The sequence below is a fragment of the Malassezia sympodialis genome, genomic scaffold (assembly GCF_000349305.1).
Source record: "Malassezia sympodialis ATCC 42132 genomic scaffold, msy_sf_2, whole genome shotgun sequence".
Taxonomy (NCBI): domain Eukaryota; kingdom Fungi; phylum Basidiomycota; class Malasseziomycetes; order Malasseziales; family Malasseziaceae; genus Malassezia; species Malassezia sympodialis.
The window spans coordinates 1-22,948 of record NW_017387800.1 but is presented as its reverse complement, the minus strand read 5'-3'; the positions used below and the strand labels follow the sequence as shown (position 1 = coordinate 22,948).

Sequence of the window (22,948 nt, the reverse complement as noted above, 5' to 3'; positions counted from 1 at the left end):
ACGCTCAGACGCCGACTGACATGGCCGCCTTGCAAAAAGCCCTCACGCGTTTCGTGCTGGATCCGGCTCATCACGATGTGCTGGCCATCGTGAAGGGTGCTAGGAATGGTCTGGTGTACGGGGCCAAGATCCGGTTTCCACACGCCCTTGTCATGGTTACACTGTTTGGCAGTGGCAATGTGCAGCAGCGATGGAGGAAGATTATCACAGCTACACGACAGCATGCCGTGCGCCTGGCGAAGTATGTGGCCATATACAAGACGTCTCTCATGATTCTCCGTGACCTGTTCCACGAGGGCAAGCAGCACTCGGTCGATCCGTTCATTGCCGGCATGTTGGGCGGATGGTACATGTTCGGCGACCGCACGCCCGTGAACGAGCAGGTATGTGTGCTGCGCTTATGCAGATTGTCCTGTACTGTGTTTCGCGCTGCATAGCGGCTCTCTTGCCACGAGCCAAAGTGCCGAAAGACTACCCGAAGAACAGGGTCCTGCCCATCGACAACACCGCCCACCAGGTGTTTGCTGCGCTGACGTGGGGTGCCGTCATGTGGCTATTCGTGAACGAGCGCAGGCGCTTGAACGGTGGTCTGGTGAACAGCATGGATTGTGCGTAGCGCCGACTGACCGCCAGATCTTTATGTACTTTCCGACAAGTGGGATGGCCTGCGGAACTTTTTTTGGCATAACGTGTAAAGAGCGAGAGTTTGGCCGGGTCTACGTAGAAACGGGATCTAGGACACAGTCCAAAAGCAAGGGAGCGACGCCTAATTGGCCGTCACACTCGAAAAGTATGGATGGTGCAGCGCACGTTTGGCTGGGTGAGCGAGGACCACGTACCGCTTATCCGGGCTGCCGGGTCATAGATGAGCATGAGGCGCAGGAGGTCAATGCCGTTGTCGTCGAGCGACGGCACCGCCTGCTTCAGCGGGACGCCGCTCCACTGCGGAAAGGTCGTCTTGTAGTCCGGCAGCGACTGCACACCCGGCCACGTCTCGTCGTTCGGCGTGCCGAGCGTACGGAAGATGCGGAAGATCTCGTCAATTTCCGAGTCGCCGGGGAAGAGCGGCGTGCGCATAGCCATTTCCGCAAAGATACAACCGACCGACCATATGTCGATCGCCGTATTGTAGTGGCGCGAGCCGAGCAGGACCTCGGGCGCGCGGTACCAGAGCGTGACGACCTCGTGAGTGTACGTGCGCAGGGGAATACCAAACGCGCGTGCGAGACCAAAGTCGGCCAGCTTTAGATTGCCCTCCTTGTCGATCAGCAAGTTCTGCGGCTTCAGGTCGCGGTGCAATATACGGTGCGCATGGCAAAAGTAGATGCCACGCACAAGCTGGTACGTAAACTTCATCACGATCTCCGGCCCCAGTCCCTCGGGCTGGTTCGCCACATTGTCCATGTACTTCTTCAGATCCAGGTCCAGGAACTCGAACACCAAGTACAGTCGCGACTCCTGGTGGATGATCTCGTACAGCCGCACGATATTCTCATCGCGCAGCTCCTTCAGCAGGCTGATCTCGCGGATCGCCGTCGATGGCACACCCTCGTCCTCCGCCTCGAGGCGGATTTTCTTGAGCGCCACAATGCGACCATTCGCGCCCGGCGTGAGGTCGCGCGCCTTATATACGACGCCGTACGTGCCTGTATTAGTGCAAACCACTTACCCTCGCCAACCTTTTCGATTTTTTGGTAGTTCTCCATGGGCACACAAAGACGCGGTGCGTGTCGCGCCCGCCGCCCGGTGTTGGTTGGCCACAGTGGCACGTGAGACCTCCGCCCACGGGCACGCCCTCCGCCGATTCGCCCAGGCACTAGGCCCCTCCATGTTTTCGGGACTACAGGCGCAAGCGCACTCGCCCTGGGGCCAGAAGACCAGTAGCACGGGCTCGTTTGGTGCGGGAGGCGCGCAGAATGCGACGCCCTCGACGCCAGCGCATGCCTCGCCGTCCACCTGGCTGCAGACGCAGTCCTCGCCGGCGCCCCCAGCGACGCTGGGCACGCCAGGCGCGCCGCCAGCAGGCGCTGGGCTGCTGGGTACGCCGCAGCAGGGCATGGCGCCGTCCTCTCTGATGGGGTCGACCGCGTCTCAGCCGCCGGCCTTTGGCGCCGGCGCGCCCATGACGCCGTCGCACGTCGGACTCCCGGGTCCTGCACTGGGCGTGGCGTCGCCGTCTGAGGCGCACGCGTCCCCGATGAGCCAGGCGCCCGTGGCGTACCTACCTGGCTACCTCAGCAAAATGCGCGGAAGCAGCGACCGCGCCGGCACTAGTGCGCACCGCTCTGCCGAAACGACGTCGCCCGTCGTCAAGGCGGAGGCAGATACCTCGCTCCTGTCGGGCAACGAGCCTGCGCATGCGCGCACGGTGCCGTCGTCGTCTCCAACGCACGGCTTCCACTCGTCCTTCTTCTCGCGCAGCAGCATGGACCTAGGGGACACGGCGCGCGCCGCGACACCCGCGGCTGGTGCGCGCGAGGGCAGCATCTTTGGCCACGGAGGCTTGCGTGGCTCGGTGAAGCAGGAGGACAGCGCGGACCGTTCCATGTCGCGTCCGCCGGGCTCGCCACCGACGCACACTACCCCCGGATGGGGCGGCAACGAATCGCTGAGTTTCGTGGCGCACGCTATGGACGACGACGATGCGCCTCCCCAAGAGACGCTGAGCGATGTCGCACGCCTGCAGCCGCGCCCGCTGGACGCGGCGCCGTCGGCGGGCGTCGCTCGTGCATCGCTGACCGCTGCGGCTGCCGCCACGGCCCACGAGGCCCGGCCGCCCCAGGCGCCCCTCTCGGAGCGCGTGGTCATCGTGTATGGCTTCCCGCCGACCCTGCGCGCGTTTGTCGTGGAGCAGTTTGGATCGCTGGGCGGTCTTGTATCGGCCGACGACGTGGACATCGGCGCAGCAGCGCACGCGCAGGGAGCGCTCGTGCCTGTGCGCCTGGCGTACGCGGAGCCGGTCCAGGCGCTGCATGCGCTGCACCAGACGGGCAAGAGCATCGCAGGGACGTGCTTGATCGGTGTGCGCTGGGAGAACGATGCGATGCACGAGCAGAGCCTCGTGCAGGGCCTCGACGCGCCGCTGCTCGCCACGGCCGGCGCGGAGGGCCGCGGTGCCGCGGGTGGACCTGCGCGGCCGAGTGCGGCGCCTGCGACACCGGCGCCGTCGTCGCGCCTGCCCGCCAAGGGCACCCCCGCGTTTGGGCGCCCGATCACCAAGGTCGATTCGCCTGTGGCAGCGCTGGCGCAGCCGGCGGCCAAGAGCGGGGCCACGCCGCATTCGCCGTTCCGCTCGGTCGTGAACCTGGGCGAGTCGCTCTGGCGCGGTAGCGTCAGCGCACCGCACGCGGCGCCGGCGGCCCCCGCGCCCAATGCACCGTCGGGGGTGCTGGGCCGCCTGGCCGATGGTCTTTTTGGTTGGTAGCACAAAGGGCCCATTTTTCGTGAGTGGAGGACGGCTACGACCGCCACAGAGTCGGTGCCGCAGGCGAGCGAGGGCCCTGGCGGATGGACTATCTGGCTACTCATGCCTATGCACCGAACTGGGACGTCAGTCTAGCGAAACATACACCATAGAGCGTGCGGCCCTGGCGCTTGAGCGCGTAAATGACATCGAGCGACGTGACCGTCTTGCGCTTGGCGTGCTCCGTGTACGTGACCGAGTCGCGGATGACGCTCTCGAGGAACAGCTTGAGGACGCTGCGCGTCTCGTCGTAGATCAGCCCCGAGATTCGCTTCACGCCGCCACGACGCGCGAGACGGCGGATGGCCGGCTTCGTAATGCCCTGAATGTTGTCGCGCAAAATCTTGCGGTGGCGCTTCGCACCGCCCTTGCCCAGGCCCTTGCCTCCTTTTCCACCTGCTGTGAGTATCGCTCACGTACGTCCCGACATGGTAGTCACGGCCACCGCCACCGCGCGGCGCTCTGGCGTAGGGCGCTCGGCGCACGTGATGCACACGTCCTCGGGCGGCCATGGCTCTTGTGCGCCGGTTGTTCGCCAGCATGTCGAGCCTGCGTCCCATTGTGCTGTGTGGCCCGTCGGGCGTCGGAAAAAGCACTCTGATCCGGCGGCTCTTTGATGAATTCCCTGACCGTTTCGGGTTCAGCGTGAGCCGTACGTAGCACGCGCTGACACAGACACGACGCGCGCCATGCGGCCGGGCGAGCAGGACGGCGTGTCGTACCACTTTGTCGCGCGCGACGAGTTCGAGCGCCGCGTGCGTGCCGGCGAATTTCTTGAGCACGCCGAGTTCGGCGGCAACCTGTATGGCACGACCGCCCAGGCCGTCCAAGACGTGAGCCGCCAGAGCGGGGGGCGCCGTGCGATCCTCGACATTGACGCCCAGGGTGTGCGCCTGATCAAGGCGAATCATGCGTCGCTGAACCCCGTGTTTGTGTTTGTGGCGCCGCCAACGTTTTCGACGCTGCAGGAGCGCCTCCAGCGCCGCGCGACCGACGCGCCCGAAGCCATTGAGCGCCGCCTGAACATGGCCCAGCAGGAGCTCGCGTTCGCTCGCGAGCCGCACAGCTTCGACTGCGTCATCGTGAACGACGACTTGGACCGCGCGTACCAGCTCCTGCGCAAGGTCGCCAACGACGACCTGCAGGGGCCGTTCGATCAGGTGCCTGCTGAGGACGACACGGAGCGTGCGCGCCGCCCCACTACATAGCTATCGCTTAGGCACCCAGCGTGGCGTGCGCCGCCAGCTCGGCACTGCCGTCCACGCGCGCCTCGAGGCGCACCTGCCCGGTCGCCTCGACCAGGACGTGCACCGTGATGGCCTGCGCCTCGGCACTGTGCGGCACCACAAGCTCGACCAGGCGGCGAGCGTCGGGGCACACGTACGCCGTGCGCACCTCGACCGGCTCGAGCTCCTCCTCGTCCTCGTCCTCGAGCGGCTCCTCCTTGACAAAGTCGACACGCACCTTCGGCGTGCCCTCCGCAAAGCGCAGCAGCGACGCCTCGGCGCCGCGGGCCACGGGCACACGCACCACGCGGCGCGCCGGGACCACGGTGTGCTCCGGCACGAGCGTCACGAACAGCTGGCCGTCGACGACCTGCTTCGCCACGCGCTCGTCGCGGGGGTCGTCGAGCACGAGACCGATCGGGCGCGTTGTCGCAGGCACCTCGAGCACCTTGCGGAGCGCCTCCTTCTCGCGTGGAAGCGAGTGCACAAACTCGCGCTCCGCACAGTCGCCGGGCAGGTGCACGAGCGACTGCGCATACACGGCACAGCCACGCGCAATCACCTGGTCAGAGTCGATCGAGTAGGTAATGTGCGTGTTGCCGTCCTCAGGGAAGAGCATCGACAGCTGCTCGGCGAGGCCCGCAAGGCGCGACGCTCCTCCGGCGAGGAGCACCTCGTCCACCTGGCACGGCTCCAAGCCCGCGAGCTCGATCGCCTTGTGCACGTTTGCGACGGCCGTCTGGTATACGGCGGCGGCCAGCAGGTTGAGGCGCATGCGGTTCACGCTGCCGCTAAAGTCGACGCCCTCGGCCAAGCTCTCCACGCTGCACTGCGCCGAGTTGCTCGCACTCAGCGCGCGCTTCGTGACCTCTGCCTCGTTGCGCAGCTTCGCCCACGCGCGCGCGTCCTGCTCGCCAATTGTGATCTTGGTCTTCTTCGCGAACTCCTTCGCAAAGTGCTGCACCAGCACATCGTCGAGCGCGCGGCCACCGACCGACTTGTCGTGCGTGTACGCGAGCTGCGAGTACACGCCGGCACGCGCCGCGTACACACTCACGTCGATCGACGTGCCACCAAAGTCCACCACCGCCACGTTGCGGTCGAGCACTTTGTCGGCGGGGTACGGCACGCCCTGCTCGCCGTCAGGGTGCACGGGCAGGTCGCCCTTGGCCGACGGCGCCGTGAGGCCGTACGCGGCCAGCACCGCCGCAGACGCAGGCACGAGCTGCAGCACGTTGAGGCCCGCATCCTGCGCGGCCTGGAACACCGCGGCGTTCTGCGCATCCGAGTACCACGACGGCGTGCTCAGCACGGCGCCGACAATCGGGACGCCCGACATAAAGTCCTTTGCGGCGCCGTAGAGCACGCCAATGTAGCGCACCAGCACATCGTGCGCCGACAGCTGCATCTTTTCGCCGTGGCTCTCCACCTCGAACGACGGCACATTGTCCTTGTCGAGCACCGGCGCGGACTTGCGCGCCTTCTCCTCGTCCAGCAGCGAGTCGAAGCTGCGGCCGACGAGGTTCACAAAGTTGTCAATCACGTTCGAGGCATTGCGCACCAGCTGCGGCGTCGCCTCGTTGCCATGGTACACCTGGTCGCCCTGGAACGCAATGCGCGTCGCGATCTGGCGCTCGCCGCTCTCGTTCGCGATCACATCGGCACGGCCATGCTGGTTAATGCATGCAATGCTACCGTAGGTATTGCCGAGGTTGATACCAATAACGGCACCCTGCTCCTCGCTCATGGTCGTCGTCCGCTCGCCTCGCTCGTTCTCTGCCCGCAAACCTTCCGGCAAGCACGTGGTCGGCACGTGGCCCTACATATCGTACTCGGTACGGCGGCGCACCGCGCGTGGATCCTCGGCGCGCACGGGGTCCTTGCGCTTGCGGTCAGGGTCCGCGTCGTCTAGATCGGCATACTCGGTGCGCGCGCGCGCGCCCGGCACAGAGTCAGGGGCATCTGCATGCCGCTCGGCCTGCCGCCGCACATACTTGGCCCACGCCCCGCGCGCGGCGTCCAGGCCGCCGTCCATGCGCACGAGCTCCTGCATCTCGGGCATCCCGCGTACCTGCTCGTAGATGTCATCAAAGGATGCACGGATGTCCAGCGGCGGGTGCGCATGCTTGAACGCGTACCGCAGATCGTCCGCATAGTGCCGCAGGCGCCGCTCCACGCGCCGACGCGCCTCACGCGCCTCGCGCTCCGCCTGGTACACACACTCATCAAACAAGGCGCGCTGCACACGCACCGGAAGCTGGGAAACGCTGCGCGGTGCGTCGTCCGCGCAGCATGCAGCATGCCAAGCGTCCCAGTCGCTCGGCTGCGTAGCCGGCACCTGCCGCTGCCGCATGTGCGCCTGGATCTCGCGCCGGTGCACGGTAAACTCGCGCTCCAGCTGGTCCAGTCGGTCATAAAAGAGTGCTTGTGCACTCGAGCCATGCGTCTCGGCCATGGCCGCAAGCCGCTCGTCGTCACGTACCTGCGCATAGAACGACGCCCATGTACATCGCGCATGCAGAGTGCCTGCGTCCACATGCTCTTGGAGCAGCGCCCGGAAGCCGTCGCGCACCTCGCGCTCGCGCCGCACAGGCTCCTCGCGCGTGGCGAGCGCGCGCTCGGCGTCCCTTTCGACGGATACCATATGCTCCTCGAACAGCGCGAGCATCTCGGCGGGCGGCATCCTCTGCAGGCGTGCGTCTCGGCGGAACTCCTCCGACTCGACCAGCGTGCGGTGCACGTCTTGCCACAGCGTCATGGGCGTCATCTCGATGGTCTTGAGCAGCGCACTGAGCGCTGAGCGGTTATGCTGCTGCACACTCTTCTTGCGCGCCGCATCTTTCTCGCGCACGTCGCGGCGGATCGCCTCAAAGAGCGCGTGCGCCTGCGACTCGTCCTCAAAGTCGCGCCAGACAGGGTGTCGCTCTAGCTTCTTCTTGAACGTCGCAAAGCTCGCGTACGGTTTCAGCCCGCCATTCTGCTGCAGCGCCCGCAGCACGAAAGGGCGCAGCTCCGCAAGCTTCTCCTCACGCTGAGCCGCCTCGAGTTCCTGCAGCTCTTCGACGTACTTTTTAAATGTGGCCTTGCGCTCCTCCAGCGTGCGCAGCGCCTTGTATCGCGGCTCTGTGATAATGTCACGCAGCACCTGCTCCCACGTCGCGTGTGCGCCAATCCCTTTTGTGCGCAGCATCGCGACAAACGCACTCTCTGCCTCCTCCTGCGTCGCGTACATGGGCGTACTGGTACGGGCCTGGGTGGGCGCAGGCCGCACGACGGCTGTGCCCGTACCCGCCGAGTCTGCCACAGCCATGGCGGTCTGGGTGAATGTGGGTGTGTGTGGCGTACTTGGGCTCGCTGCACCCGATGCCGGACTCGCGGGGGCGCGACCCGGCACCGCCGGCGCCGGCTCGTCGGGGATGGTATCGAGGAAGGCCTTGAGGTCCGCGGGCATCGTCCACGTCGATGCCTTGGTCTCCTTGTTCACATAGTAGCTGCGCTCACCCGATTTGTACTCACGCCACGCTGTGGTCTCCATGGCACGCTCGCGCGCCGTCTTTAGCTCGTCGGGCTTGTCCCACACACTCCGACGCTCGCCGGGGTGGTACCAGTAGGGGCGCCCCTTGGCATTCTTGTACTCGACCTGACGCTGTCAGCCTACACAGTACATACCCATGCACTAACAGCAGGTCCAGGCGCCGGCGAGCCTGCCTGGCGCGGGCTGGGCTCCTTCGCTGGGCCGCCACCTACCATCTCGCGCGTGCGGTGGCCGCTCGCGGCATGGACGCGACTCTCCCTCGTGGCCACGTGGCGCCACGTGCTCACAGACGTCGTGCGCCGCCGCGTCCTTCCTCGTACGAGCGATGGACGGCGGTGGCGCAGAGCGTGCACCGTGGGGCGGCGGGTATGGCCAGCCTCATGACAGCGACGGATGGGGCGCACGACGTGGGTATGCAGATCGCGACATGGACACATTCGATCGTCGCCCTCGGTCCGACCCGAGACGCGACGGCGACAGGGGCGGGCGCCGCGGACGCCGGGGAGGCGTGCGTACGAGCCCGCCGCCGCCTGGCACGATCCGCCTGAGCGATCGCAAAGTAGCTAATTCGCTGTGGGATGTGCCGGCGCGGGGCTTTGAGGAAGTCGATGCGCTCGCCGCGAAGTCGACCGGCCTGTTCGGCGCGCCTGTCAATTCGGGCATGGCCGGCATGATGATGCTGGGCCTGAAGAATGCCATGCCGACGACCGTGCCGGCGAGCGCGACGCCCGAGATTGATCCAACGATCGCGGCAGCTGTCACGAATGGCCTGACGCATCTGCAGCTGCGGCGTCTTCATGTGGAACCGATTCAGCCGGGCATGACGGCGCGCGCGCTCCAGGCGTTTGTGAATGCGAAAATGAACGAGCGGCTCCTGTGCTCAGGGGGCAGCACAGAGCCGTGCTTCCACGTCGACTGGCACGCCGACAAGGGGTATGCGCTTGTCGACTTCCGCAGCCCCGACGAGGCGACGAACGCCGTGCTGCTCGATGGCGCGCGGTTCCTGGGCCATGTGCTTACATTCCAGCGCCCCAAGGACTATGTCGGCCCGGATGTGGTACCGCCCCCCGGCACGATCGCCACGACGGTGCCGGACGGCCCAAACAAGCTGTTTATCGGGCGCGTCCCGCTGTTCCTAGACCGGGCTCAGGTGCTCGAGCTGCTCCAGCCGTTCGGCGAGGTGAAGCACCTCGATCTGATCCGCGACGAGGAGACCGGACGCTCGCGCGGTATGGCGTACTGCGAGTTTTCCGAGGACGCTGCGACAGACTTGGCATGTGAGGGCCTCGATGGCCTTGAGGTCGGCGAGCAGCGCCTCATTGTGCGCCGCGCCCTGGCGCCGTCGCGGGAGCCGCCGGCGCCGCCCGTGCAGGAGACGTCCGATACGCCTACGCGCGCGATGCTCCTGCTCAACATGGTTACTACCGAGGAACTGCTCGACGACCAGGAGTTCCACGATATTGTCGAGGATGTGCGTAGCGAGTGCTCGCGCTACGGCCACGTCACGTCCGTGTATATCCCGCGACCGCTTCCAGCGGGTGCGCCGGGCATAGAGCCGCCGGGCGTCGGTCGCGTCTATGTGCAGTTTGCGCAGGACGCCGAGTGTGAAGCAGCGCTGCGTGCCATTGCGGGCCGGCAGTTTGACGGGCGCACCGTGATTTGTGCGTATGTCAAAGATGAGGCATGGCCGGGCGCGGCCCCATAGTGCGTACCGTATCCATACTACTTCTCTCGATGCCGGAAGGTGAGGAGCTTGGGCAGCTCCGACGTCGGGCATGCCTTGCGCAGGAACTCGTGCTGCAGCAGCTCGTCGGCCGTGGCCCGGCTCTTTACGTCCGCACACAGACACACGGCCAAAAAGCCTTTGAGCTCGCGACTGAGCTTCTCTGGCTTCTTGAGCGTGGGCGTCCCGTTCGTCGCAATCATATAGAGTGCCTTGAGCGGCTCCTCGTCCAGGTAGGGCGGCTCATTTTCAATCATCTCAATCGCCATGATGCCCAGCGACCAGATATCGACCTTGGCTCCATACTCCTTCTGCTTCACGACCTCGGGCGCCATCCAGTACGGCGTGCCGACCATCGTCGCGCGCTTGCTGCGCTGGTCCGTCAGCTTCGCACAAAAGCCAAAATCGGTGATCTTTACCTGCCCGTAGTTGTTCAGCAGGATATTGTCGCTCTTGATATCGCGGTGAATGATCGAGTGGTTGTGCAGGTGCTCCAGCCCCTTGCACGTCTCCAGCGAGATGGCCGCAATCTGGTCCTCTTCCAGCGTGTTGTTGTCAATGACATCGGTCAGCGCACCGCCCTCCATAAACTCCATCACCACCCACAGGTCATTGTCGCGCACGAGGAAGGCGCGGAGGAAGTTGACAATGTTGGGGTGCTGCGACTCCTTCATCACCATGATTTCGTTGATGATCAATTCTTTGCGTGGCTGGTGCGCCAGGTCCATCGCCTTGATCGCCACCAGCTGCGACGTGGCCAACGCCTTGGCCACATACACCGACCCTGACGCACCCTGCCCGATCTTTTTCACCTTGCGGTACAGTCGATTCGGGTCGTCATGGCTCACGACACTGCGCAGCTTCTCCATGATCTGCGCCTCCGTCATGGTGCTTGTTCGCTTCGCATTGTCCTGTCGCCGCTGAGGGACCGGCGCACTGTCCGCAGGGGCTGGTGCAGCCGGTGAAGGCGAGGGCGAGGGCGAAGGCGCACGGGCCGTTGACGGCGCTGACGCCGGCGATGCCGCTGGGACCGGCGATGCCATGGCGTCAGATCGGTAGGCGTCGGCGCTTGTGACGGGCGCCGTAGGCGTGCCCGGGGGTGGCGTGGGCCATCCCGAGGCGGCCGGCGCCGAGGCCTTGGGTGTCGGGGGTACGGACGGCGCTGGCGAGGAGAACGACGACTTCATCGGACTCTGCATGGGTGATCCCGAGTTGGCATACGTAGGAGACGTGGCGGTCGCGGCGTACGCGGCGGCAGGCGGCGCCCTTCTCGCCTGCGAGAGGCGCTGCCGTTCGGCGGCTTGGCCCGCGCGCTGCTGCTGGAGTTGCTGCTGGAGTTGCTGCTGCTGCTGACGCACGCGCTCCTGCTGCCGCTCGCGTTCCATGAGTTGGCGCTCCTCGGCCAAACGCAGATTCTGCGTCTTGATCGAGAGAGCGCTCGTGTCGCTCTCAGACATGGATGCACTGTTCTCGGCGCTGGCGAGCGGTAGTGTCACGTCCTCGGGTGGCAGCGCCGGCAGCGGGCTCTGCTTGCCTTTGCCGCGCGGGGGCTGAGGCTGGGGCGGCGCGGCGCGGCGCGGCTCCAGGCTCGGCAGGGGCGAGAGGGGCGCGCCGGCAAACGGCGCGCCGGCCGCTCCCTTAAACGACTTGATGGTCTCGCGACCCGAGCTGCCTGCATGCAGGTTCATCGTCGGCGAGCCGAGGCCAAAGTCGTCGCGCGTGCCCTTCTGGATGTCCGTGTAAAACTCGAGCACGTCGAGCACAGCCTGTGGGTTCTTTGCATAGTCCTCTTTCGTAATGGCCGACTTGGTCAGTAGGCGCATCCACTGGTCAGGCAGGCCCGTGAACGAGCCACTGACCGGGTCGAAGCCGACATGTACCTGGTGCACAAAGTTCGTCGGCGACGAGGCGCCGAGCGGCGAGCGGTGATACATATCGTCCATCCAGCCATACAGCTCCTCGTCGCTTTTCAGCTGCATATAAAACTTTTTGTCCTTGGTTTCAACTTCGATACAGTAGGGTTTCAGGTCCGTGCGGCTGATGTTGGTCACATCGCGCAGCAGGACGATCGTGGACGCCTGGTAGGTGGCCTGGTGTGAGTAGAAAAACGTACGTCGTTTTTGTGAAAGAGCAACGTCGACTCGCGGAGCACGAGCCACCGTTTGCTCCAGATCCACGAGCGGAGGCCGTCTTCCTTCACACTGACGTAGCCTTTGCGCACAATGGACGTGGGGCTGCTCGCGCCGCCCGGGCCTGGCGCCTGGGAGAACTTGGGCGCCATCGGTGCGGGTGACCTAGGCATCGCATCGAAGGACGCGCCCGTGGCCGTGCGCGTAGGAAAGGCGGGAGGAGCTGGTGCCGGGCGGGAGGGAGTGAGCCCGTAGCCCTCTGGCAGGCCGTCTCGCGATCCCATCGACATGGTGGTCACAAGCTCGATCGTGCCCTTGTCGGAGCGGGAGCACGTGGTGCGACGTGCCTGGGCCTCGGCGACGGCCTCCACGTGACGGCCCCGCTATGGCCGCGCCGCCGGCGACGGCCTCGCCACGATGAGCGACTTTCGGCACCTGGATGTCGATCAGTACAACGAGGAGGCGCTGCATCCGCTCGAGCTTGCGCCACCTGATCCACGCTCCGCCCAGGAGCTGCTACAAATAGCTCAGGCGAAGCAGGCGGGCGTACGTACGCGCCTCGCGAGGTAGGTGCGCCCGTGCGCGACTGACGCCAGCCATGACATTGCGGGTGCGCTCACTGAGGCACTGCACGACCCGCCGACGGGCGAGCATGCTGTGGAAGCGCGACGTGCGACGCTGGGTCTCGTGCTGGACATTCTCAATTCGACGCGCACGGCGGATATTGCGCCGGCGCTCAAGGCGCTGCGCATCGATGAGCGCGATACACTGATGAAGTACCTGTACCGTGGGCTGGAGGTAGGCCGCACGAGCGGCCGTGATGTGAACTGCGCCGTGCTGCTCAGTTGGCACGAAAAGGTGTGTGGCGTATACTGACGCAGCTCACGCAGCTCGCCGGTACCGGCTGCATTGTGCGGGTCATGACCGACCGGCGTGTGGTATAGGAACTATACATCGAGCATCACAGGTCCGCCCCACCGGAGATCGCGCAGGTGCACATCGACGATCTCCTCGAGGGCGGCCAGCACTTCGTCGCCGGCCGTGAGCTGGCACGAAGCGATCGAGCCTGCGATCGTATCGGCCGCCTCGGTGGTGCAGGTGCGGGGCGCAAATGGCAGGTCGAGCCCATTCAGGTGCGCAATCAGCTTCTCGTCGCGGCCGATGTGCAGCACAAACTCAAACATGCCCTTGATACCGTGGCAGCGCTTGGGCAGCGAGCCCATGATGTCGAGCGCCAGCACGTACTGCACGGCCGACATGCGACTGACGTTCTTGGGCATAATGACAAAGTGCGACTGCCGGCGGAGGATGCGCAGCGCGAATCGCTCACCGAGCGAGTCGCTGATGAGGGACTGCACCTCGCTCGACTGCCGCTGCGCCCACGATAGGTCCGTAGGCGAGGCAGAGTCGCTGCCAAAGTACCACGCAATCGCCGTATCGCGCTCCTCGATCCACGAGCCGGGCGTACGCTCGGTGAAGTAGTCGAGAATCTCGCGGACGGGCTGCCGCCACTGCGCGTCAAAGCCATCCACCAGCGACGTCCACGCGAGCGGACCGCCGCACACGCAATGGCGCACGTAGCAGCCGTCCTCGGCGATCAGGCCAGCCTCGGGCACCGCGCGGGAAAGCGCCTCGAGGTCCGCCATGCTCTTGCTGCTCATCAGGTACACGTACGTGCGCTCGTCCTTGACGAGGCCACGCAGCGCGCGCACGAGCGCGGGCGGCGGATCGACGCTGCGCACCCGGCCCTGGATCGGCTCGCTCATCAGCGTGCGCTCGAGGTCGAGGAGCACGAGCCGCGACTTGGCGGCGCGCCACTCGGACTGCAGCTGCGCAATCTCGAGGCGCGGCGTGAACATCGTATTGCCGTGCGGCTGGCTCAGGTGCGCGCGCTCCAGCTGGCTGAGCACGGCGGTCACCCAGTGCTGCGCGGTCTGCGTGACGACCGTGCGGTGCAAGTCGTACCAGCGCTGCGCCATCTCGTCCTCGTCCATCGTGAGCGCGCGGTGGATCGCCTTGGCGACCTGGCACGTGTTGAACGGGTTCACGCCGATGCACGCCCGCAGCGCCGAGTACGTCCCAGTGAACTCCGAGAGGATCAGCGGGCGCTTGCGCTGCTCCTGCGCCACGACATACTCGTGCGTCGTCAGGTTCATGCCCTCACGTAGCGACGTCGCCATGAATGCGTCGGCCATCGTGAGCAGCGCCAGGTACTGGCTGAAGGTGATCTCCTGCACGTGCAGGAAGACCACCGGCTGGTACGTCAGCGAGCTGTGCTTGCGGTTGATGCGCGACACAATATCGCTCACGTCGCCCACTTCGCGGTTGTCCTGCACCGTGGCGAGCGCCACCTGCACCAGCACCACGCGCCCGACCCACTCGGGGTGCGTGTCGAGGAACAGCTCAAACGCAATCAGCTTCTCGCGCACGCCCTTGATCCAGTCGAGCTTGTCGCGCCCCACAATCACGTGCTTACCGGCAAAGCGTTCCTGCAGTCGACCGACCCACTCGTGCACCTCGGGGTCGCTCCGCCGGCGATTCAGGGCGTGCACATCGATCCCGATTGGGAACGGTGCGACGGTGACGAACGAGCGCGCGAGCTGCACGCCCCGGGCGGTCGTCTCCTCTTGCAGGATCCGCCCGACCGTTTGTCGGAAGTGGCGGCAAAAGTTGTGCGTCTGAAAGCCCAGGAGGTCCGCGCCGAGCATGCCCCGCAGGAGCTCCTCGCGCCGGCTCAGGCACCGGAAAATCTCGCTCGAGGGGAACGCGACATGCACAAAGAGGCCGATCGGTGCGCGCGGCAGAAGCTCGCGCAGCAGCTGCGGGACGAGCAGCAGGTGGTAGTCCTGCACCAAGATCACATCGCCCTCGCGGAACTCGCTTGCGAGGCGCTCAGCGAAGCGCCGGTTCACCTCCAGGTACGCGCGGAAGGCCTTCGGCTCCTCTTCGAGGCTCTGCGTCGTGGGCAGCGTGTAGTGGAACGTGGGCCAGAGAATCTGCTTGCAGTAGTGGTGGTAGCTCTTCACGTAGGCCTCGTCCTGCACCCAGACGGGCACCTCGTTGTGCGCCGCAGACAGCGACGCCTCAATCTGCGCACGCAAGCTCGCCGTGATCCCGTTCATCTCGACGCCCAGCGTGCCCACGTAGACCACTGCGTCTTGGTCCACGTCGCTGGTGCTGCTCACCGCATTGATCAGGCCGTAGTTCGCGCCCGGGTTCGGCGGAAACTCGAACGGCACCTTGTCCTCTTCCGTGTAGCTGCTCGTCCGTATCATCTTGCTCGTCCGCCGCGTAATGTGGAAGCGATGCGCCGAGCCGCTGCGCCGCTCCTCCTCGCGCGACAGGCGCCGCATATCGAGGCTCGTCGGCCGCTCCTTGCGTGTGCCGCTCGGTGCAGCATCGGCAGGGGCGGGAGGACCGCTCCGGGGCTGCACACGCGCCGCAAGTCGCGCACCGGGCACCGCGGGCCCCTGGCCCGCCGAGGGCGACAGGGCCGGGCCCAGCGTCGTGCCGGGCGCGGCGCCGCCAGGAGCATTCGGCATGCTACTTCCCCGCGTCATGTGCGCCGCAGGCCGCCCCGGCAGGCCCACTGGCGTGCGGTGGCCCATCGCGAACGGGCTCGGGTCCTGGTGCACGGGCGTGGCGGCGGACGACTTGGCCGCCATATCCGAGATGATGCTCACGGGCGGCGCATGCGTCTCGTGCTGTGCAGGTACGGGCGCCACGGTCGGCGGGCTTTGGCGCGTGGGCTCAAGCGGCGCGCTGCGCCCGTGGTCCGAGAGCGAGCTCTTGTTCGGCGTGACGATGTGCGACTGCGCGCTGCTTCCCCGCGCATCATCGAACGTGGACACGCGAGGCGACGATGGGACACTGTACAGGCCCGGTGCCTTGCCGCCAGCCAGGGCGCCTGAGCCGGCCGCCTCGGCCATGAGCTCGGCCATATTGATCCGATCGCGCGCGGCCGAGTGCGATGGGTGGCGCGACGTACTTGCCGCGGGCGTGAGCGTAATGCCCAGGTGCATGGTCTTGCCAGGAAACACGCTCGCGCGTGTCTCTTCCTTCTCCACGACAGCGGTGAGCGCATCGGCAAGATTCTGCGCGTTGAGCGTCCGCGGCACGTTGGGCGACGTGGGCGCCGTTCGCTCCGGCTGCAGCTTGGTGGCGGGGCCCGCCGCGGGATCCAGAAACTCCACGGTATGCGGTAACAGAAAGGCAGCGATGAGCACGCGACGCGGCCGCTGGTTCGCGGGAGCGCGCCGTGCCATGTCGCCGTCCGGCCCTGGGGCGCCGGCGGAGGCGGCGGCTCGACGCCCGTGCACTATCACGTGATCTACGACCGGCTCCCTTGCTGCAGGTTGTCGAAGAGGACGTCGGCGCGGAGGACCGCGTTGCTTTCGGTGAGCTCGCCTTGCACGGCGAGCTGCTGGAGGCGCGCGACGAGGGTGCGCAAGGTCTTGCGCGAAATGGTGACCGTCTCGCTCAGGCGCTCGCTCTTCTCCGCGGGGGGGGCGCGCAGCCGGCGGAGCAGGTCTGGGACCGTGGCGCGCGCGGCCGCCTCGTAGGTGAGCGCGCCTTTCATCGCGTCCAGGAGGTCTGCACCCACCGGCTCCGAGGCTGGGTCGTCGAGCACGCGGTGAGGTGGGAACGGCACCACGTGCTGCGGGTCCATGATCGCCTCGAGCTTCTTCTCGCCGCTGAGCCGGTCGAACGGCGGGCGCCCATAGACCATCTGGTACAGAATGCAGCCCATCGACCACACGTCACTCGCCTTGCCTGCCTTGTAGACGCGGCGCCCCTGCTTCTTGGCGATCTGGATCGCCTCGGGCGCCATGTAGTTCGGCGTCCCCACAATGGCGTCGCGCGAGATGTGGATCGTGCCGATGGGAATCTTTTGCGCGATGCCAAAGTCGATCAGTTTCAGGCGCCCCTTGGCCATGAGAAAGTTGGCCGGCTTCAAGTCCGTGTGCACAAGGTTCGCCTTCTCGTGGATAAACTGCACGGCCTCGAGCATCTGCTCCCAGTATGCGTCGATCTGCGCGCGCGGCAGCGGCGCATGCGCCTTGAGCAGGTGCCCAAAGTCCATGTCGCCCAGCTCGAGCAGCTGCGTGTGAGTGACTCGACGTACAATCTTGAGCGTGTCGCGGTTCAGGCGGTGCCCAAAGTACCGCAGGATATACGCCTCGTGCCCCGGCTTTTGCGCGAGCTGCTCAAGCAGCTGCGCCTCCTGCACGACCTCGTCGCGCGACTCGGGCTCGAGGCGGCGCAGCGACACCTGCTTCATCGCATAGTACCCCTGCGCCCGCTCGCTCACCGGCTCCATGCGCACCGCGGCCGGGTCGTCGCCCGGCACCGCGGCCGGCACATGCGTGGGGCCGCGCACCTGCCAGACGGTGCTGAAGCCGCCCTCGCCAGCGCGCCGCACCTTGATGAAGCGGCACCCGCGGAACTTGCGTTAGTCCCCGTCACGCACCGTCGTTTCTTTGGCCGACGCCTTTTGTTGGTGTGGATTCGCAGGCTCAAAGCCCGTGCGATGCTGCTCGGCTGCCTCGTCCCACAGGCGCTGCAGAAAGTCCAGCGCGTGCTCGTCCGTGCGCGGGCCGGGGGGTATCGTCGCCGGGGCGGGGGTATCTGGCGGCGCCGGCGCATCAGGCGCCGGCGCTGGGGGCGCGGGTGCGGGCGCGGGCGCGGCGCTGGCGCCCGCGTCCGCCTCGTCCACAAGCGCCTCCTCGTCGTCCTGGTACCGCTGCACGCGGCGTGCAGGGATGTGCGCGTGCCCAGCGCGTGCCGAGGAGCCTGCGTCAGCACAGCAACGTACGTAGCTTCTGCAGGCCGCGTCCCACGCTGCGTTGGTTCGCAGCCAGCGTGCTCGCCCGCAGCGTAGCGGATAGGCCGGGTGTGTGCAGCGCCGGGCCCTGCGTGGGCGGCCGCAGCGCGCGTGGCGTGTGGGGCCACGACTCGTCGGTGGCGTCGTATACGTGACTTACGCGCGGCGGCGTCGGCAGCGGGCTTCCATCCGCATCGCTCCATGCGCCCGTGTCTACACGGGGCGGCGTGCGTGGCGGGGCGACGCCCGTCCCTTCTCCCATGGTGCCGTCGCCCGCTCAGGACGCGATGAGTGGAGCGGCGTGGCACGCCACGTGTTTACTATGGGCGGCCCCCGGCGGGGGTATGGACCACCGCCGCGGCGGCGGCGGCAGCTGCGGCGGCCAGGCTAGTCGAAGGGGCCTAGATAGTCTTCTTTCATCGTGCCGATCGCGAACTGGGTGAGGGGGCGCGACGTACAATCTCGTTGGCGTCGACACGCGTACCGACGATGCGCACGCGCACGCGGCGGCCCTTGACGAGGTTCTGTCGTTAGCGACAAGACGCACATCTGTCGGCGACGTGAACTCGGGCGGATTCGCGTCTGGCTGGAACTTGTAGTCGATCGGGAGCAGGTGCGACGACACGAAGATGCTCAGGGGGCCGACCTCGGCGAAGAAGCCCATCTGCGGGTGAGCGGCGCGGCCTACCTTGTTCACGTTCGTAATGCGCGCGTCCATGACCTCGCCGTTGAACTGGGTGAGTGCGCGGCACGTACCGGCTTGAGCACGATCGCCTGGTACTGGCTGCGGAACTCGGCGAGGCCCGTGCCGGGCATGACCTTGCCCTGGCCGACATCCAGCACCGACACGACCTTGATGATATAGCCCTGGCGTGAGTCGCGCGCACGCACGTATTTGCCGGAGCACGTCCCCTCGACGTCGTCGCGCAGTTTCCGGTTCACTGCGTAAGCAGGGCGCACGTACAGAACTCAATCATCGACGGCCCAAAGAACGACGGATGCAGCTCCGTGCGATGCTCCAGGTTTTTCTGGTGTGAGGGCGCGCACGTACGAGGAAGAACATCGCGGCCGTGGCGCTCGTGCGAGCGCCGCGCCGCGCCGCGACGGGCGACGTCCTGGTCCTATCACGTGATATACAGGCGCCGCCGCGGCGCTCGCTCGTCGCTTCGCGGTGGGCGCATGGTACGTACGCGGCGCTCACGCAGGGAAACGACGGTGGATCCATTGCGCGTCGCGACGACCTCGTGCGGACGCGGGCGCAGGCGCCTGTGACGCAGGACCGCGATGAGCTGCGGCACTCGGTGTGGACGCTGTGTCGCGTGTCGCGCCACCGGCTGCAGGCGCCCGTCATGCTCGACCGCCTGGGCCAGCTGTACAACAAGGACGGGCTGATTGAGTACCTGCTGCGCCGCTCGAAGCACACGGCCACCGAGGCCGAGAACCTGGCCGCGCGGCACATTCGCGGCCTCAAGGACGTGCGCGCCGTGACGCTCGCGCCGAATCCGGTGCGCGAGGCCGAGCGGGGCGAGGCGCTGTACTACCCCTATGCGTGTCCGCTCACGCAGCGCCCGATGAATGGGAAGAACAAGTTCGTGGCGCTATGGACGTGCGGGTGCGTGCTCAGCGAGGTCGGCCTGCGCGAGACGGCGTTCCCCGGCGCGCCCCGGAAGGAGGTCGCGACGCCGACGCCGTGCCCCCAGTGCGGCGTGCCGTTCCAGCCGGCCGCCCTCTGGCGCGCGGCGCCCACGGTCGAGGACGACGTCGTGGCGCTGTACCCGCCGCCCGAGACCCAGCGCGCGCTGCGCGAGCAGCTGGCCGCGCAGCGCAAGAAGCGCAAGTCGGCGTCGTCGGACGCAGACACGCCGAAGCGCGCGCCGGCGTCGACGGACGCGGCCGCGCCGAAGCGCGCGCGCCCCGAGGGCCTCCTGTAGAGTACTGTACATCACACCAGGCCGAGCGTCCGCTCGACCTCTGCATCGCTATCAGGCTCCTCGCTCTCGACCGAGGCATCCGAGAGCGACGCCTCGCCGTCGAGGTCGATGTAGTCGTGCTGCTGCACAAAGTCGCGCGCGTCCGTGCCCGGCGTCGCCTCGGCCGCCGCCGCGCGCGGCGGCGCATCGTCCACCGCCACAAAGTAGCGCTCCTCGGCCGCGGCGGCGTCGTCCCGCACAAAGAGGGTATCGGCGGCCGGCTCGGCACCCTGCACGGCGCTGCGCTCCGGCGGCGGCGCGGGGTGCGCCAGGCGGCATGCCGCGTTCGAGCAGGCGCCCTTCTCGCGGAAGTCGGGGCACTCTTTCGCGTGGCGCCGCTCGCACGCGCGGCCCTGCTCGCACCATCCCGCGTACACGAACGGGCGGCACAGCGGCGCGTCCGCCGCGCGCGCCGCGTGCACGTACCTGCACGCATCGCCATGGCGGCAGGCGCCTGTGCGCAGAAAGTGCACGCAGTGCGGCGTGTTGTGCGGCGTCGGAGTGTGCGACAAGAGGCAGGTGCCGGGCGGCAGCATGCACCCGCTCGGCTTCAGCGCGCCGGGGCACAGCGCGCGGCGCGCGGGGTCGTGCACGAACGGGCAGCGGTCGCCGCGGCGGCACGCGCCCGTGCGCGTGTAGAACGTGCAGATCTGGGCGCGCTCCCGCGCGCGCACTTGCCGGTGCACACGCCCCATCTGCTGCCCGAGCGCCGCGAGGCGCTTCTGCCGCGCCTGCTGCGCGCGCGCGGCGCGCCGCTGGACGACGAGCGCACGACTAATGAGGTTCCCGCTCTTCGTGCGGACGTACGCCTCGCCATCCACGGACGTCTGCCGCGGCGTGGCGGACGGCGCGTGCGGCGCCACGAGGCTCGCCTTGATGAGCTTGGTGCCCGACTCGTCAAACACGAACGGGACGCCGTCGACCACGATCTGCTCGCGCGCCGGCGCCTTCGGCGTCTCCACGGGCGGCGGGCGCGCAGGGTCGTACACGGCGCGGTGCACGAGCGCCACGCCCTGGCGCGTGCGGCGGCGCACCCACCCGCCCTCGTCGGAGCCGCTTAGCACGAGCGAGCGGTGGCGCGTCGGCCGCGCCGCATGCCCGCCGCGCCCGCGCATGCGCGAGCGCTGCCGGTCAATGGCGCCAGACAGCTGCGCAATTTCCGACTTGAGCGCCGCCTGTCGGGAGTCCATCGCGGTGGCGGCGCTGGCAGGAGGTGGAGACCGGGCCGCTCCACCCAGCGACGTCCCATGTCGACGCCCTCGTCCGCGGCGATCCGGGCGTACGTCGAGGGCACGTACGACGAGCTTCCCCCGTCTGTGCGTGACGATGTAGCGCGTGGTGCGCTCCCGCTCCTCGCGCTCGTGCGGGAGCTGGGCGAGTTCCTCACGTCCGAGTCGGACACGGTGCGGGCGCGCGCTGTGGCGCTGCTCAGTGGCGTGGTGCAGCACCTCGCCGCGCAGCCCGCGCCGGCGCTGACGCGGCAGGCGCTGCGCACGCTCACGCAGTTTTTCTGCGACAAGCTGAGCGACGCGGTCGCTGTGGGCGATGCGCGCGCGCGCGCGCGCAACGACGCCGCGGCGCCTGTGCCCGCGTCGGCGGCGCGCGCGGCCGTCGACGCGGAGGAGGCGGCGGCGATGCAGGCGGAGGACATGCTCCACGACTGCCTCGCGGCGCTGTATGCGCTCAGCGGCGTCGGCTTTCGCGGCGACGAGTGTGTATCGCGCGAGGCGTTCGGCGGCGAGGAGGCGCGCACACTCAGTGCCGCCCTGTTCACGCTCGAGCTGCGGCGCTACCCCCAGCCGCTGCGCCTGCTCGTGTGCCGCCTCCTCGACTCGCTCGTGGCGCGGCACCGCCACGCGCTGCGCGCGATGCGCGCGGGCGCGGGCGCGCCGGACGGCAGCGCGTTTATCCAGGGCTACACGGCCCTCGTGCAGGGCGAGAAGGACCCGCGCAACCTGCTCGTGCTGTTTGGGCTCGCGCGCGTGCTCCTGCTCGAGTGGCCGGTCGGCCCCCGCGAGGCCGAGGCCCTCTTCCACGTGCTGTTCTGCTACTTTCCCATCTCGTTCCGCACGGCGCCGGACGACCCGTACGGCACGGCGCCGGACGATCTGAAGCGGGCGCTGCGGGCGGCGGTGAGCGCGTCGCCGGCGCTCGCGCCGCTCGGTCTCCCGGTGCTCGTCGAGAAGATGAGCGCGAGCGGCGGCGCCGCGCGCATCGACACGCTGCGCACGCTCGCGGCGTGCCTGCCCGTGTATGGCGGCGCAGCCGCGCAGGCGCATGCGCGCGAGCTGTGGGGCTACCTGAAGCTCGACCTGCTGCAGCCGCCGGACGACGAGACGCTGGCGTGTGCGCAGGACGCGCTGGCGGCGCTCCTGCGCGCCGTGTACGCGGATGCGCCGCTGGATGCGCTCGCGCACGAGATCCTCGACGAGTGCCTCGGCGCGATGCGCGAGCCGGGCAAGTCGCTCGCGCGGCTCAGCCTGCACGTCGTGCACACGTTCGTGCGGGCATGCGCGCGCACGGCCGAGGAGGCGACGCAGCGCATGCTGGCGCAACTGCTCGGCGTGCAGCTCCCGCAGGCGGACGAGACGGACAAGCCGGCGCTCCTGGGCCTGCTCGCGAGCCTGCTCGCCGAGCTGGTGCAGCACCCCGCGCATGCGCCGCCGCTGGCCACGGCGCACGACACGCTCCTGGCCGCGTTCACGTCGGAGGCCGCGCTGCGGTGCGAGGCGGGCCTGCAGGGTCTCGTGTCGCTGACCGCGCTGCCGCGTCTGCTCACGCCCGACGAGGTCGCGTACGCTGCGCGCGGCATGCAGGCCGCGCTCCTCGCGCCGGACCGCGCGCTGGCCGCGCCGGCGCTCGCGGGCCTCGAGGCCATGCTGGCGACGCACGCGCCCATCCTCGAGGCCGAGACGCTGCCGCTGCTCCTCGGCGAGCTGCCGGCGCACGTCGCGGCGCCGAGCAGCGCGCTGCGCACGGTCCTCGGCGCGCTGGGGCGCCTGTGCACGCCGCCGGCGCTCTTTGCGGCGCTGGCCACGCGCGTGCTCGACCTGCTCGAGGGCCTCGCGCGCGACGACG

At 67.7% G+C, this 22,948-nt stretch overlaps 13 protein-coding genes and 3 pseudogenes across 16 annotated transcripts; 7 read left to right on the top strand and 9 right to left on the bottom strand.

Moving 5' to 3' along the window:
• Positions 1–20: 20 nt before the first annotated feature.
• Positions 21–616, top strand: MSY001_0343 (uncharacterized protein; the record flags this gene model as incomplete). The annotated part of the gene is made up of 2 exons (XM_018885422.1): positions 21–383; positions 407–616. The coding sequence occupies 2 exons, from the start codon at positions 21–23 to the stop codon at positions 614–616; spliced, it is 573 nt and encodes a 190-aa protein (XP_018738979.1).
• A 161-nt stretch (positions 617–777) lies between these two features.
• On the bottom strand, positions 778–1,706 carry MSY001_0342 (uncharacterized protein; the record flags this gene model as incomplete). Its single annotated transcript, XM_018885421.1, has 2 exons — positions 778–1,646; positions 1,670–1,706. 2 exons carry the CDS (start codon positions 1,704–1,706, stop codon positions 778–780), a joined length of 906 nt encoding a protein of 301 aa, XP_018738978.1.
• A 122-nt stretch (positions 1,707–1,828) lies between these two features.
• MSY001_0341 (uncharacterized protein) lies at positions 1,829–3,424 on the top strand (the record flags this gene model as incomplete). Its single annotated transcript, XM_018885419.1, has 1 exon — positions 1,829–3,424. One exon carries the CDS (start codon positions 1,829–1,831, stop codon positions 3,422–3,424), a length of 1,596 nt encoding a protein of 531 aa, XP_018738977.1.
• A 106-nt stretch (positions 3,425–3,530) lies between these two features.
• On the bottom strand, positions 3,531–3,893 carry MSY001_0340 (uncharacterized protein; the record flags this gene model as incomplete). The annotated part of the gene is made up of 3 exons (XM_018885418.1): positions 3,531–3,542; positions 3,570–3,859; positions 3,884–3,893. The coding sequence occupies 3 exons, from the start codon at positions 3,891–3,893 to the stop codon at positions 3,531–3,533; spliced, it is 312 nt and encodes a 103-aa protein (XP_018738976.1).
• A 110-nt stretch (positions 3,894–4,003) lies between these two features.
• On the top strand, positions 4,004–4,671 carry MSY001_0339 (uncharacterized protein; the record flags this gene model as incomplete). Its single annotated transcript, XM_018885417.1, has 2 exons — positions 4,004–4,115; positions 4,139–4,671. 2 exons carry the CDS (start codon positions 4,004–4,006, stop codon positions 4,669–4,671), a joined length of 645 nt encoding a protein of 214 aa, XP_018738975.1.
• A 7-nt stretch (positions 4,672–4,678) lies between these two features.
• On the bottom strand, positions 4,679–6,436 carry MSY001_0338 (uncharacterized protein; the record flags this gene model as incomplete). Its single annotated transcript, XM_018885416.1, has 1 exon — positions 4,679–6,436. The coding sequence occupies one exon, from the start codon at positions 6,434–6,436 to the stop codon at positions 4,679–4,681; it is 1,758 nt and encodes a 585-aa protein (XP_018738974.1).
• A 72-nt stretch (positions 6,437–6,508) lies between these two features.
• On the bottom strand, positions 6,509–8,439 carry MSY001_0337 (uncharacterized protein; the record flags this gene model as incomplete). The annotated part of the gene is made up of 2 exons (XM_018885415.1): positions 6,509–8,335; positions 8,437–8,439. The coding sequence occupies 2 exons, from the start codon at positions 8,437–8,439 to the stop codon at positions 6,509–6,511; spliced, it is 1,830 nt and encodes a 609-aa protein (XP_018738973.1).
• A 165-nt stretch (positions 8,440–8,604) lies between these two features.
• MSY001_0336 lies at positions 8,605–9,929 on the top strand (annotated as a pseudogene). Its single transcript is given in 2 exon segments — positions 8,605–8,635; positions 8,644–9,929. Coding segments are annotated over 2 exon segments (1,317 nt in total).
• Positions 9,930–9,946: 17 nt separating this feature from the next.
• MSY001_0335 (uncharacterized protein) lies at positions 9,947–12,228 on the bottom strand (the record flags this gene model as incomplete). The annotated part of the gene is made up of 2 exons (XM_018885414.1): positions 9,947–12,037; positions 12,061–12,228. The coding sequence occupies 2 exons, from the start codon at positions 12,226–12,228 to the stop codon at positions 9,947–9,949; spliced, it is 2,259 nt and encodes a 752-aa protein (XP_018738972.1).
• A 265-nt stretch (positions 12,229–12,493) lies between these two features.
• Positions 12,494–13,020, top strand: MSY001_0334 (uncharacterized protein; the record flags this gene model as incomplete). The annotated part of the gene is made up of 3 exons (XM_018885413.1): positions 12,494–12,622; positions 12,647–12,934; positions 12,958–13,020. The coding sequence occupies 3 exons, from the start codon at positions 12,494–12,496 to the stop codon at positions 13,018–13,020; spliced, it is 480 nt and encodes a 159-aa protein (XP_018738971.1).
• Positions 13,021–13,023: 3 nt separating this feature from the next.
• On the bottom strand, positions 13,024–16,017 carry MSY001_0333 (uncharacterized protein; the record flags this gene model as incomplete). The annotated part of the gene is given in 2 exon segments (XM_018885412.1): positions 13,024–15,780; positions 15,793–16,017. The coding sequence occupies 2 exon segments, from the start codon at positions 16,015–16,017 to the stop codon at positions 13,024–13,026; spliced, it is 2,982 nt and encodes a 993-aa protein (XP_018738970.1).
• A 389-nt stretch (positions 16,018–16,406) lies between these two features.
• Positions 16,407–17,357, bottom strand: MSY001_0332 (uncharacterized protein; the record flags this gene model as incomplete). The annotated part of the gene is made up of 2 exons (XM_018885411.1): positions 16,407–17,177; positions 17,202–17,357. The coding sequence occupies 2 exons, from the start codon at positions 17,355–17,357 to the stop codon at positions 16,407–16,409; spliced, it is 927 nt and encodes a 308-aa protein (XP_018738969.1).
• Positions 17,358–18,287: 930 nt separating this feature from the next.
• Positions 18,288–18,839, bottom strand: MSY001_0331 (annotated as a pseudogene). Its single transcript has 3 exons — positions 18,657–18,839; positions 18,385–18,633; positions 18,288–18,335 (listed from the first exon to the last, which is right to left on the bottom strand). Coding segments are annotated over exons 1-3 (480 nt in total).
• Positions 18,840–19,249: 410 nt separating this feature from the next.
• MSY001_0330 (uncharacterized protein) lies at positions 19,250–19,831 on the top strand (the record flags this gene model as incomplete). The annotated part of the gene is given in 2 exon segments (XM_018885410.1): positions 19,250–19,512; positions 19,525–19,831. 2 exon segments carry the CDS (start codon positions 19,250–19,252, stop codon positions 19,829–19,831), a joined length of 570 nt encoding a protein of 189 aa, XP_018738968.1.
• A 51-nt stretch (positions 19,832–19,882) lies between these two features.
• Positions 19,883–21,060, bottom strand: MSY001_0329 (uncharacterized protein; the record flags this gene model as incomplete). Its single annotated transcript, XM_018885408.1, has 2 exons — positions 19,883–19,894; positions 19,960–21,060. The coding sequence occupies 2 exons, from the start codon at positions 21,058–21,060 to the stop codon at positions 19,883–19,885; spliced, it is 1,113 nt and encodes a 370-aa protein (XP_018738967.1).
• Positions 21,061–21,117: 57 nt separating this feature from the next.
• Positions 21,118–22,914, top strand: MSY001_0328 (annotated as a pseudogene). Its single transcript has one exon. A coding segment is annotated over exon 1 (1,797 nt).
• Positions 22,915–22,948: the final 34 nt, after the last annotated feature.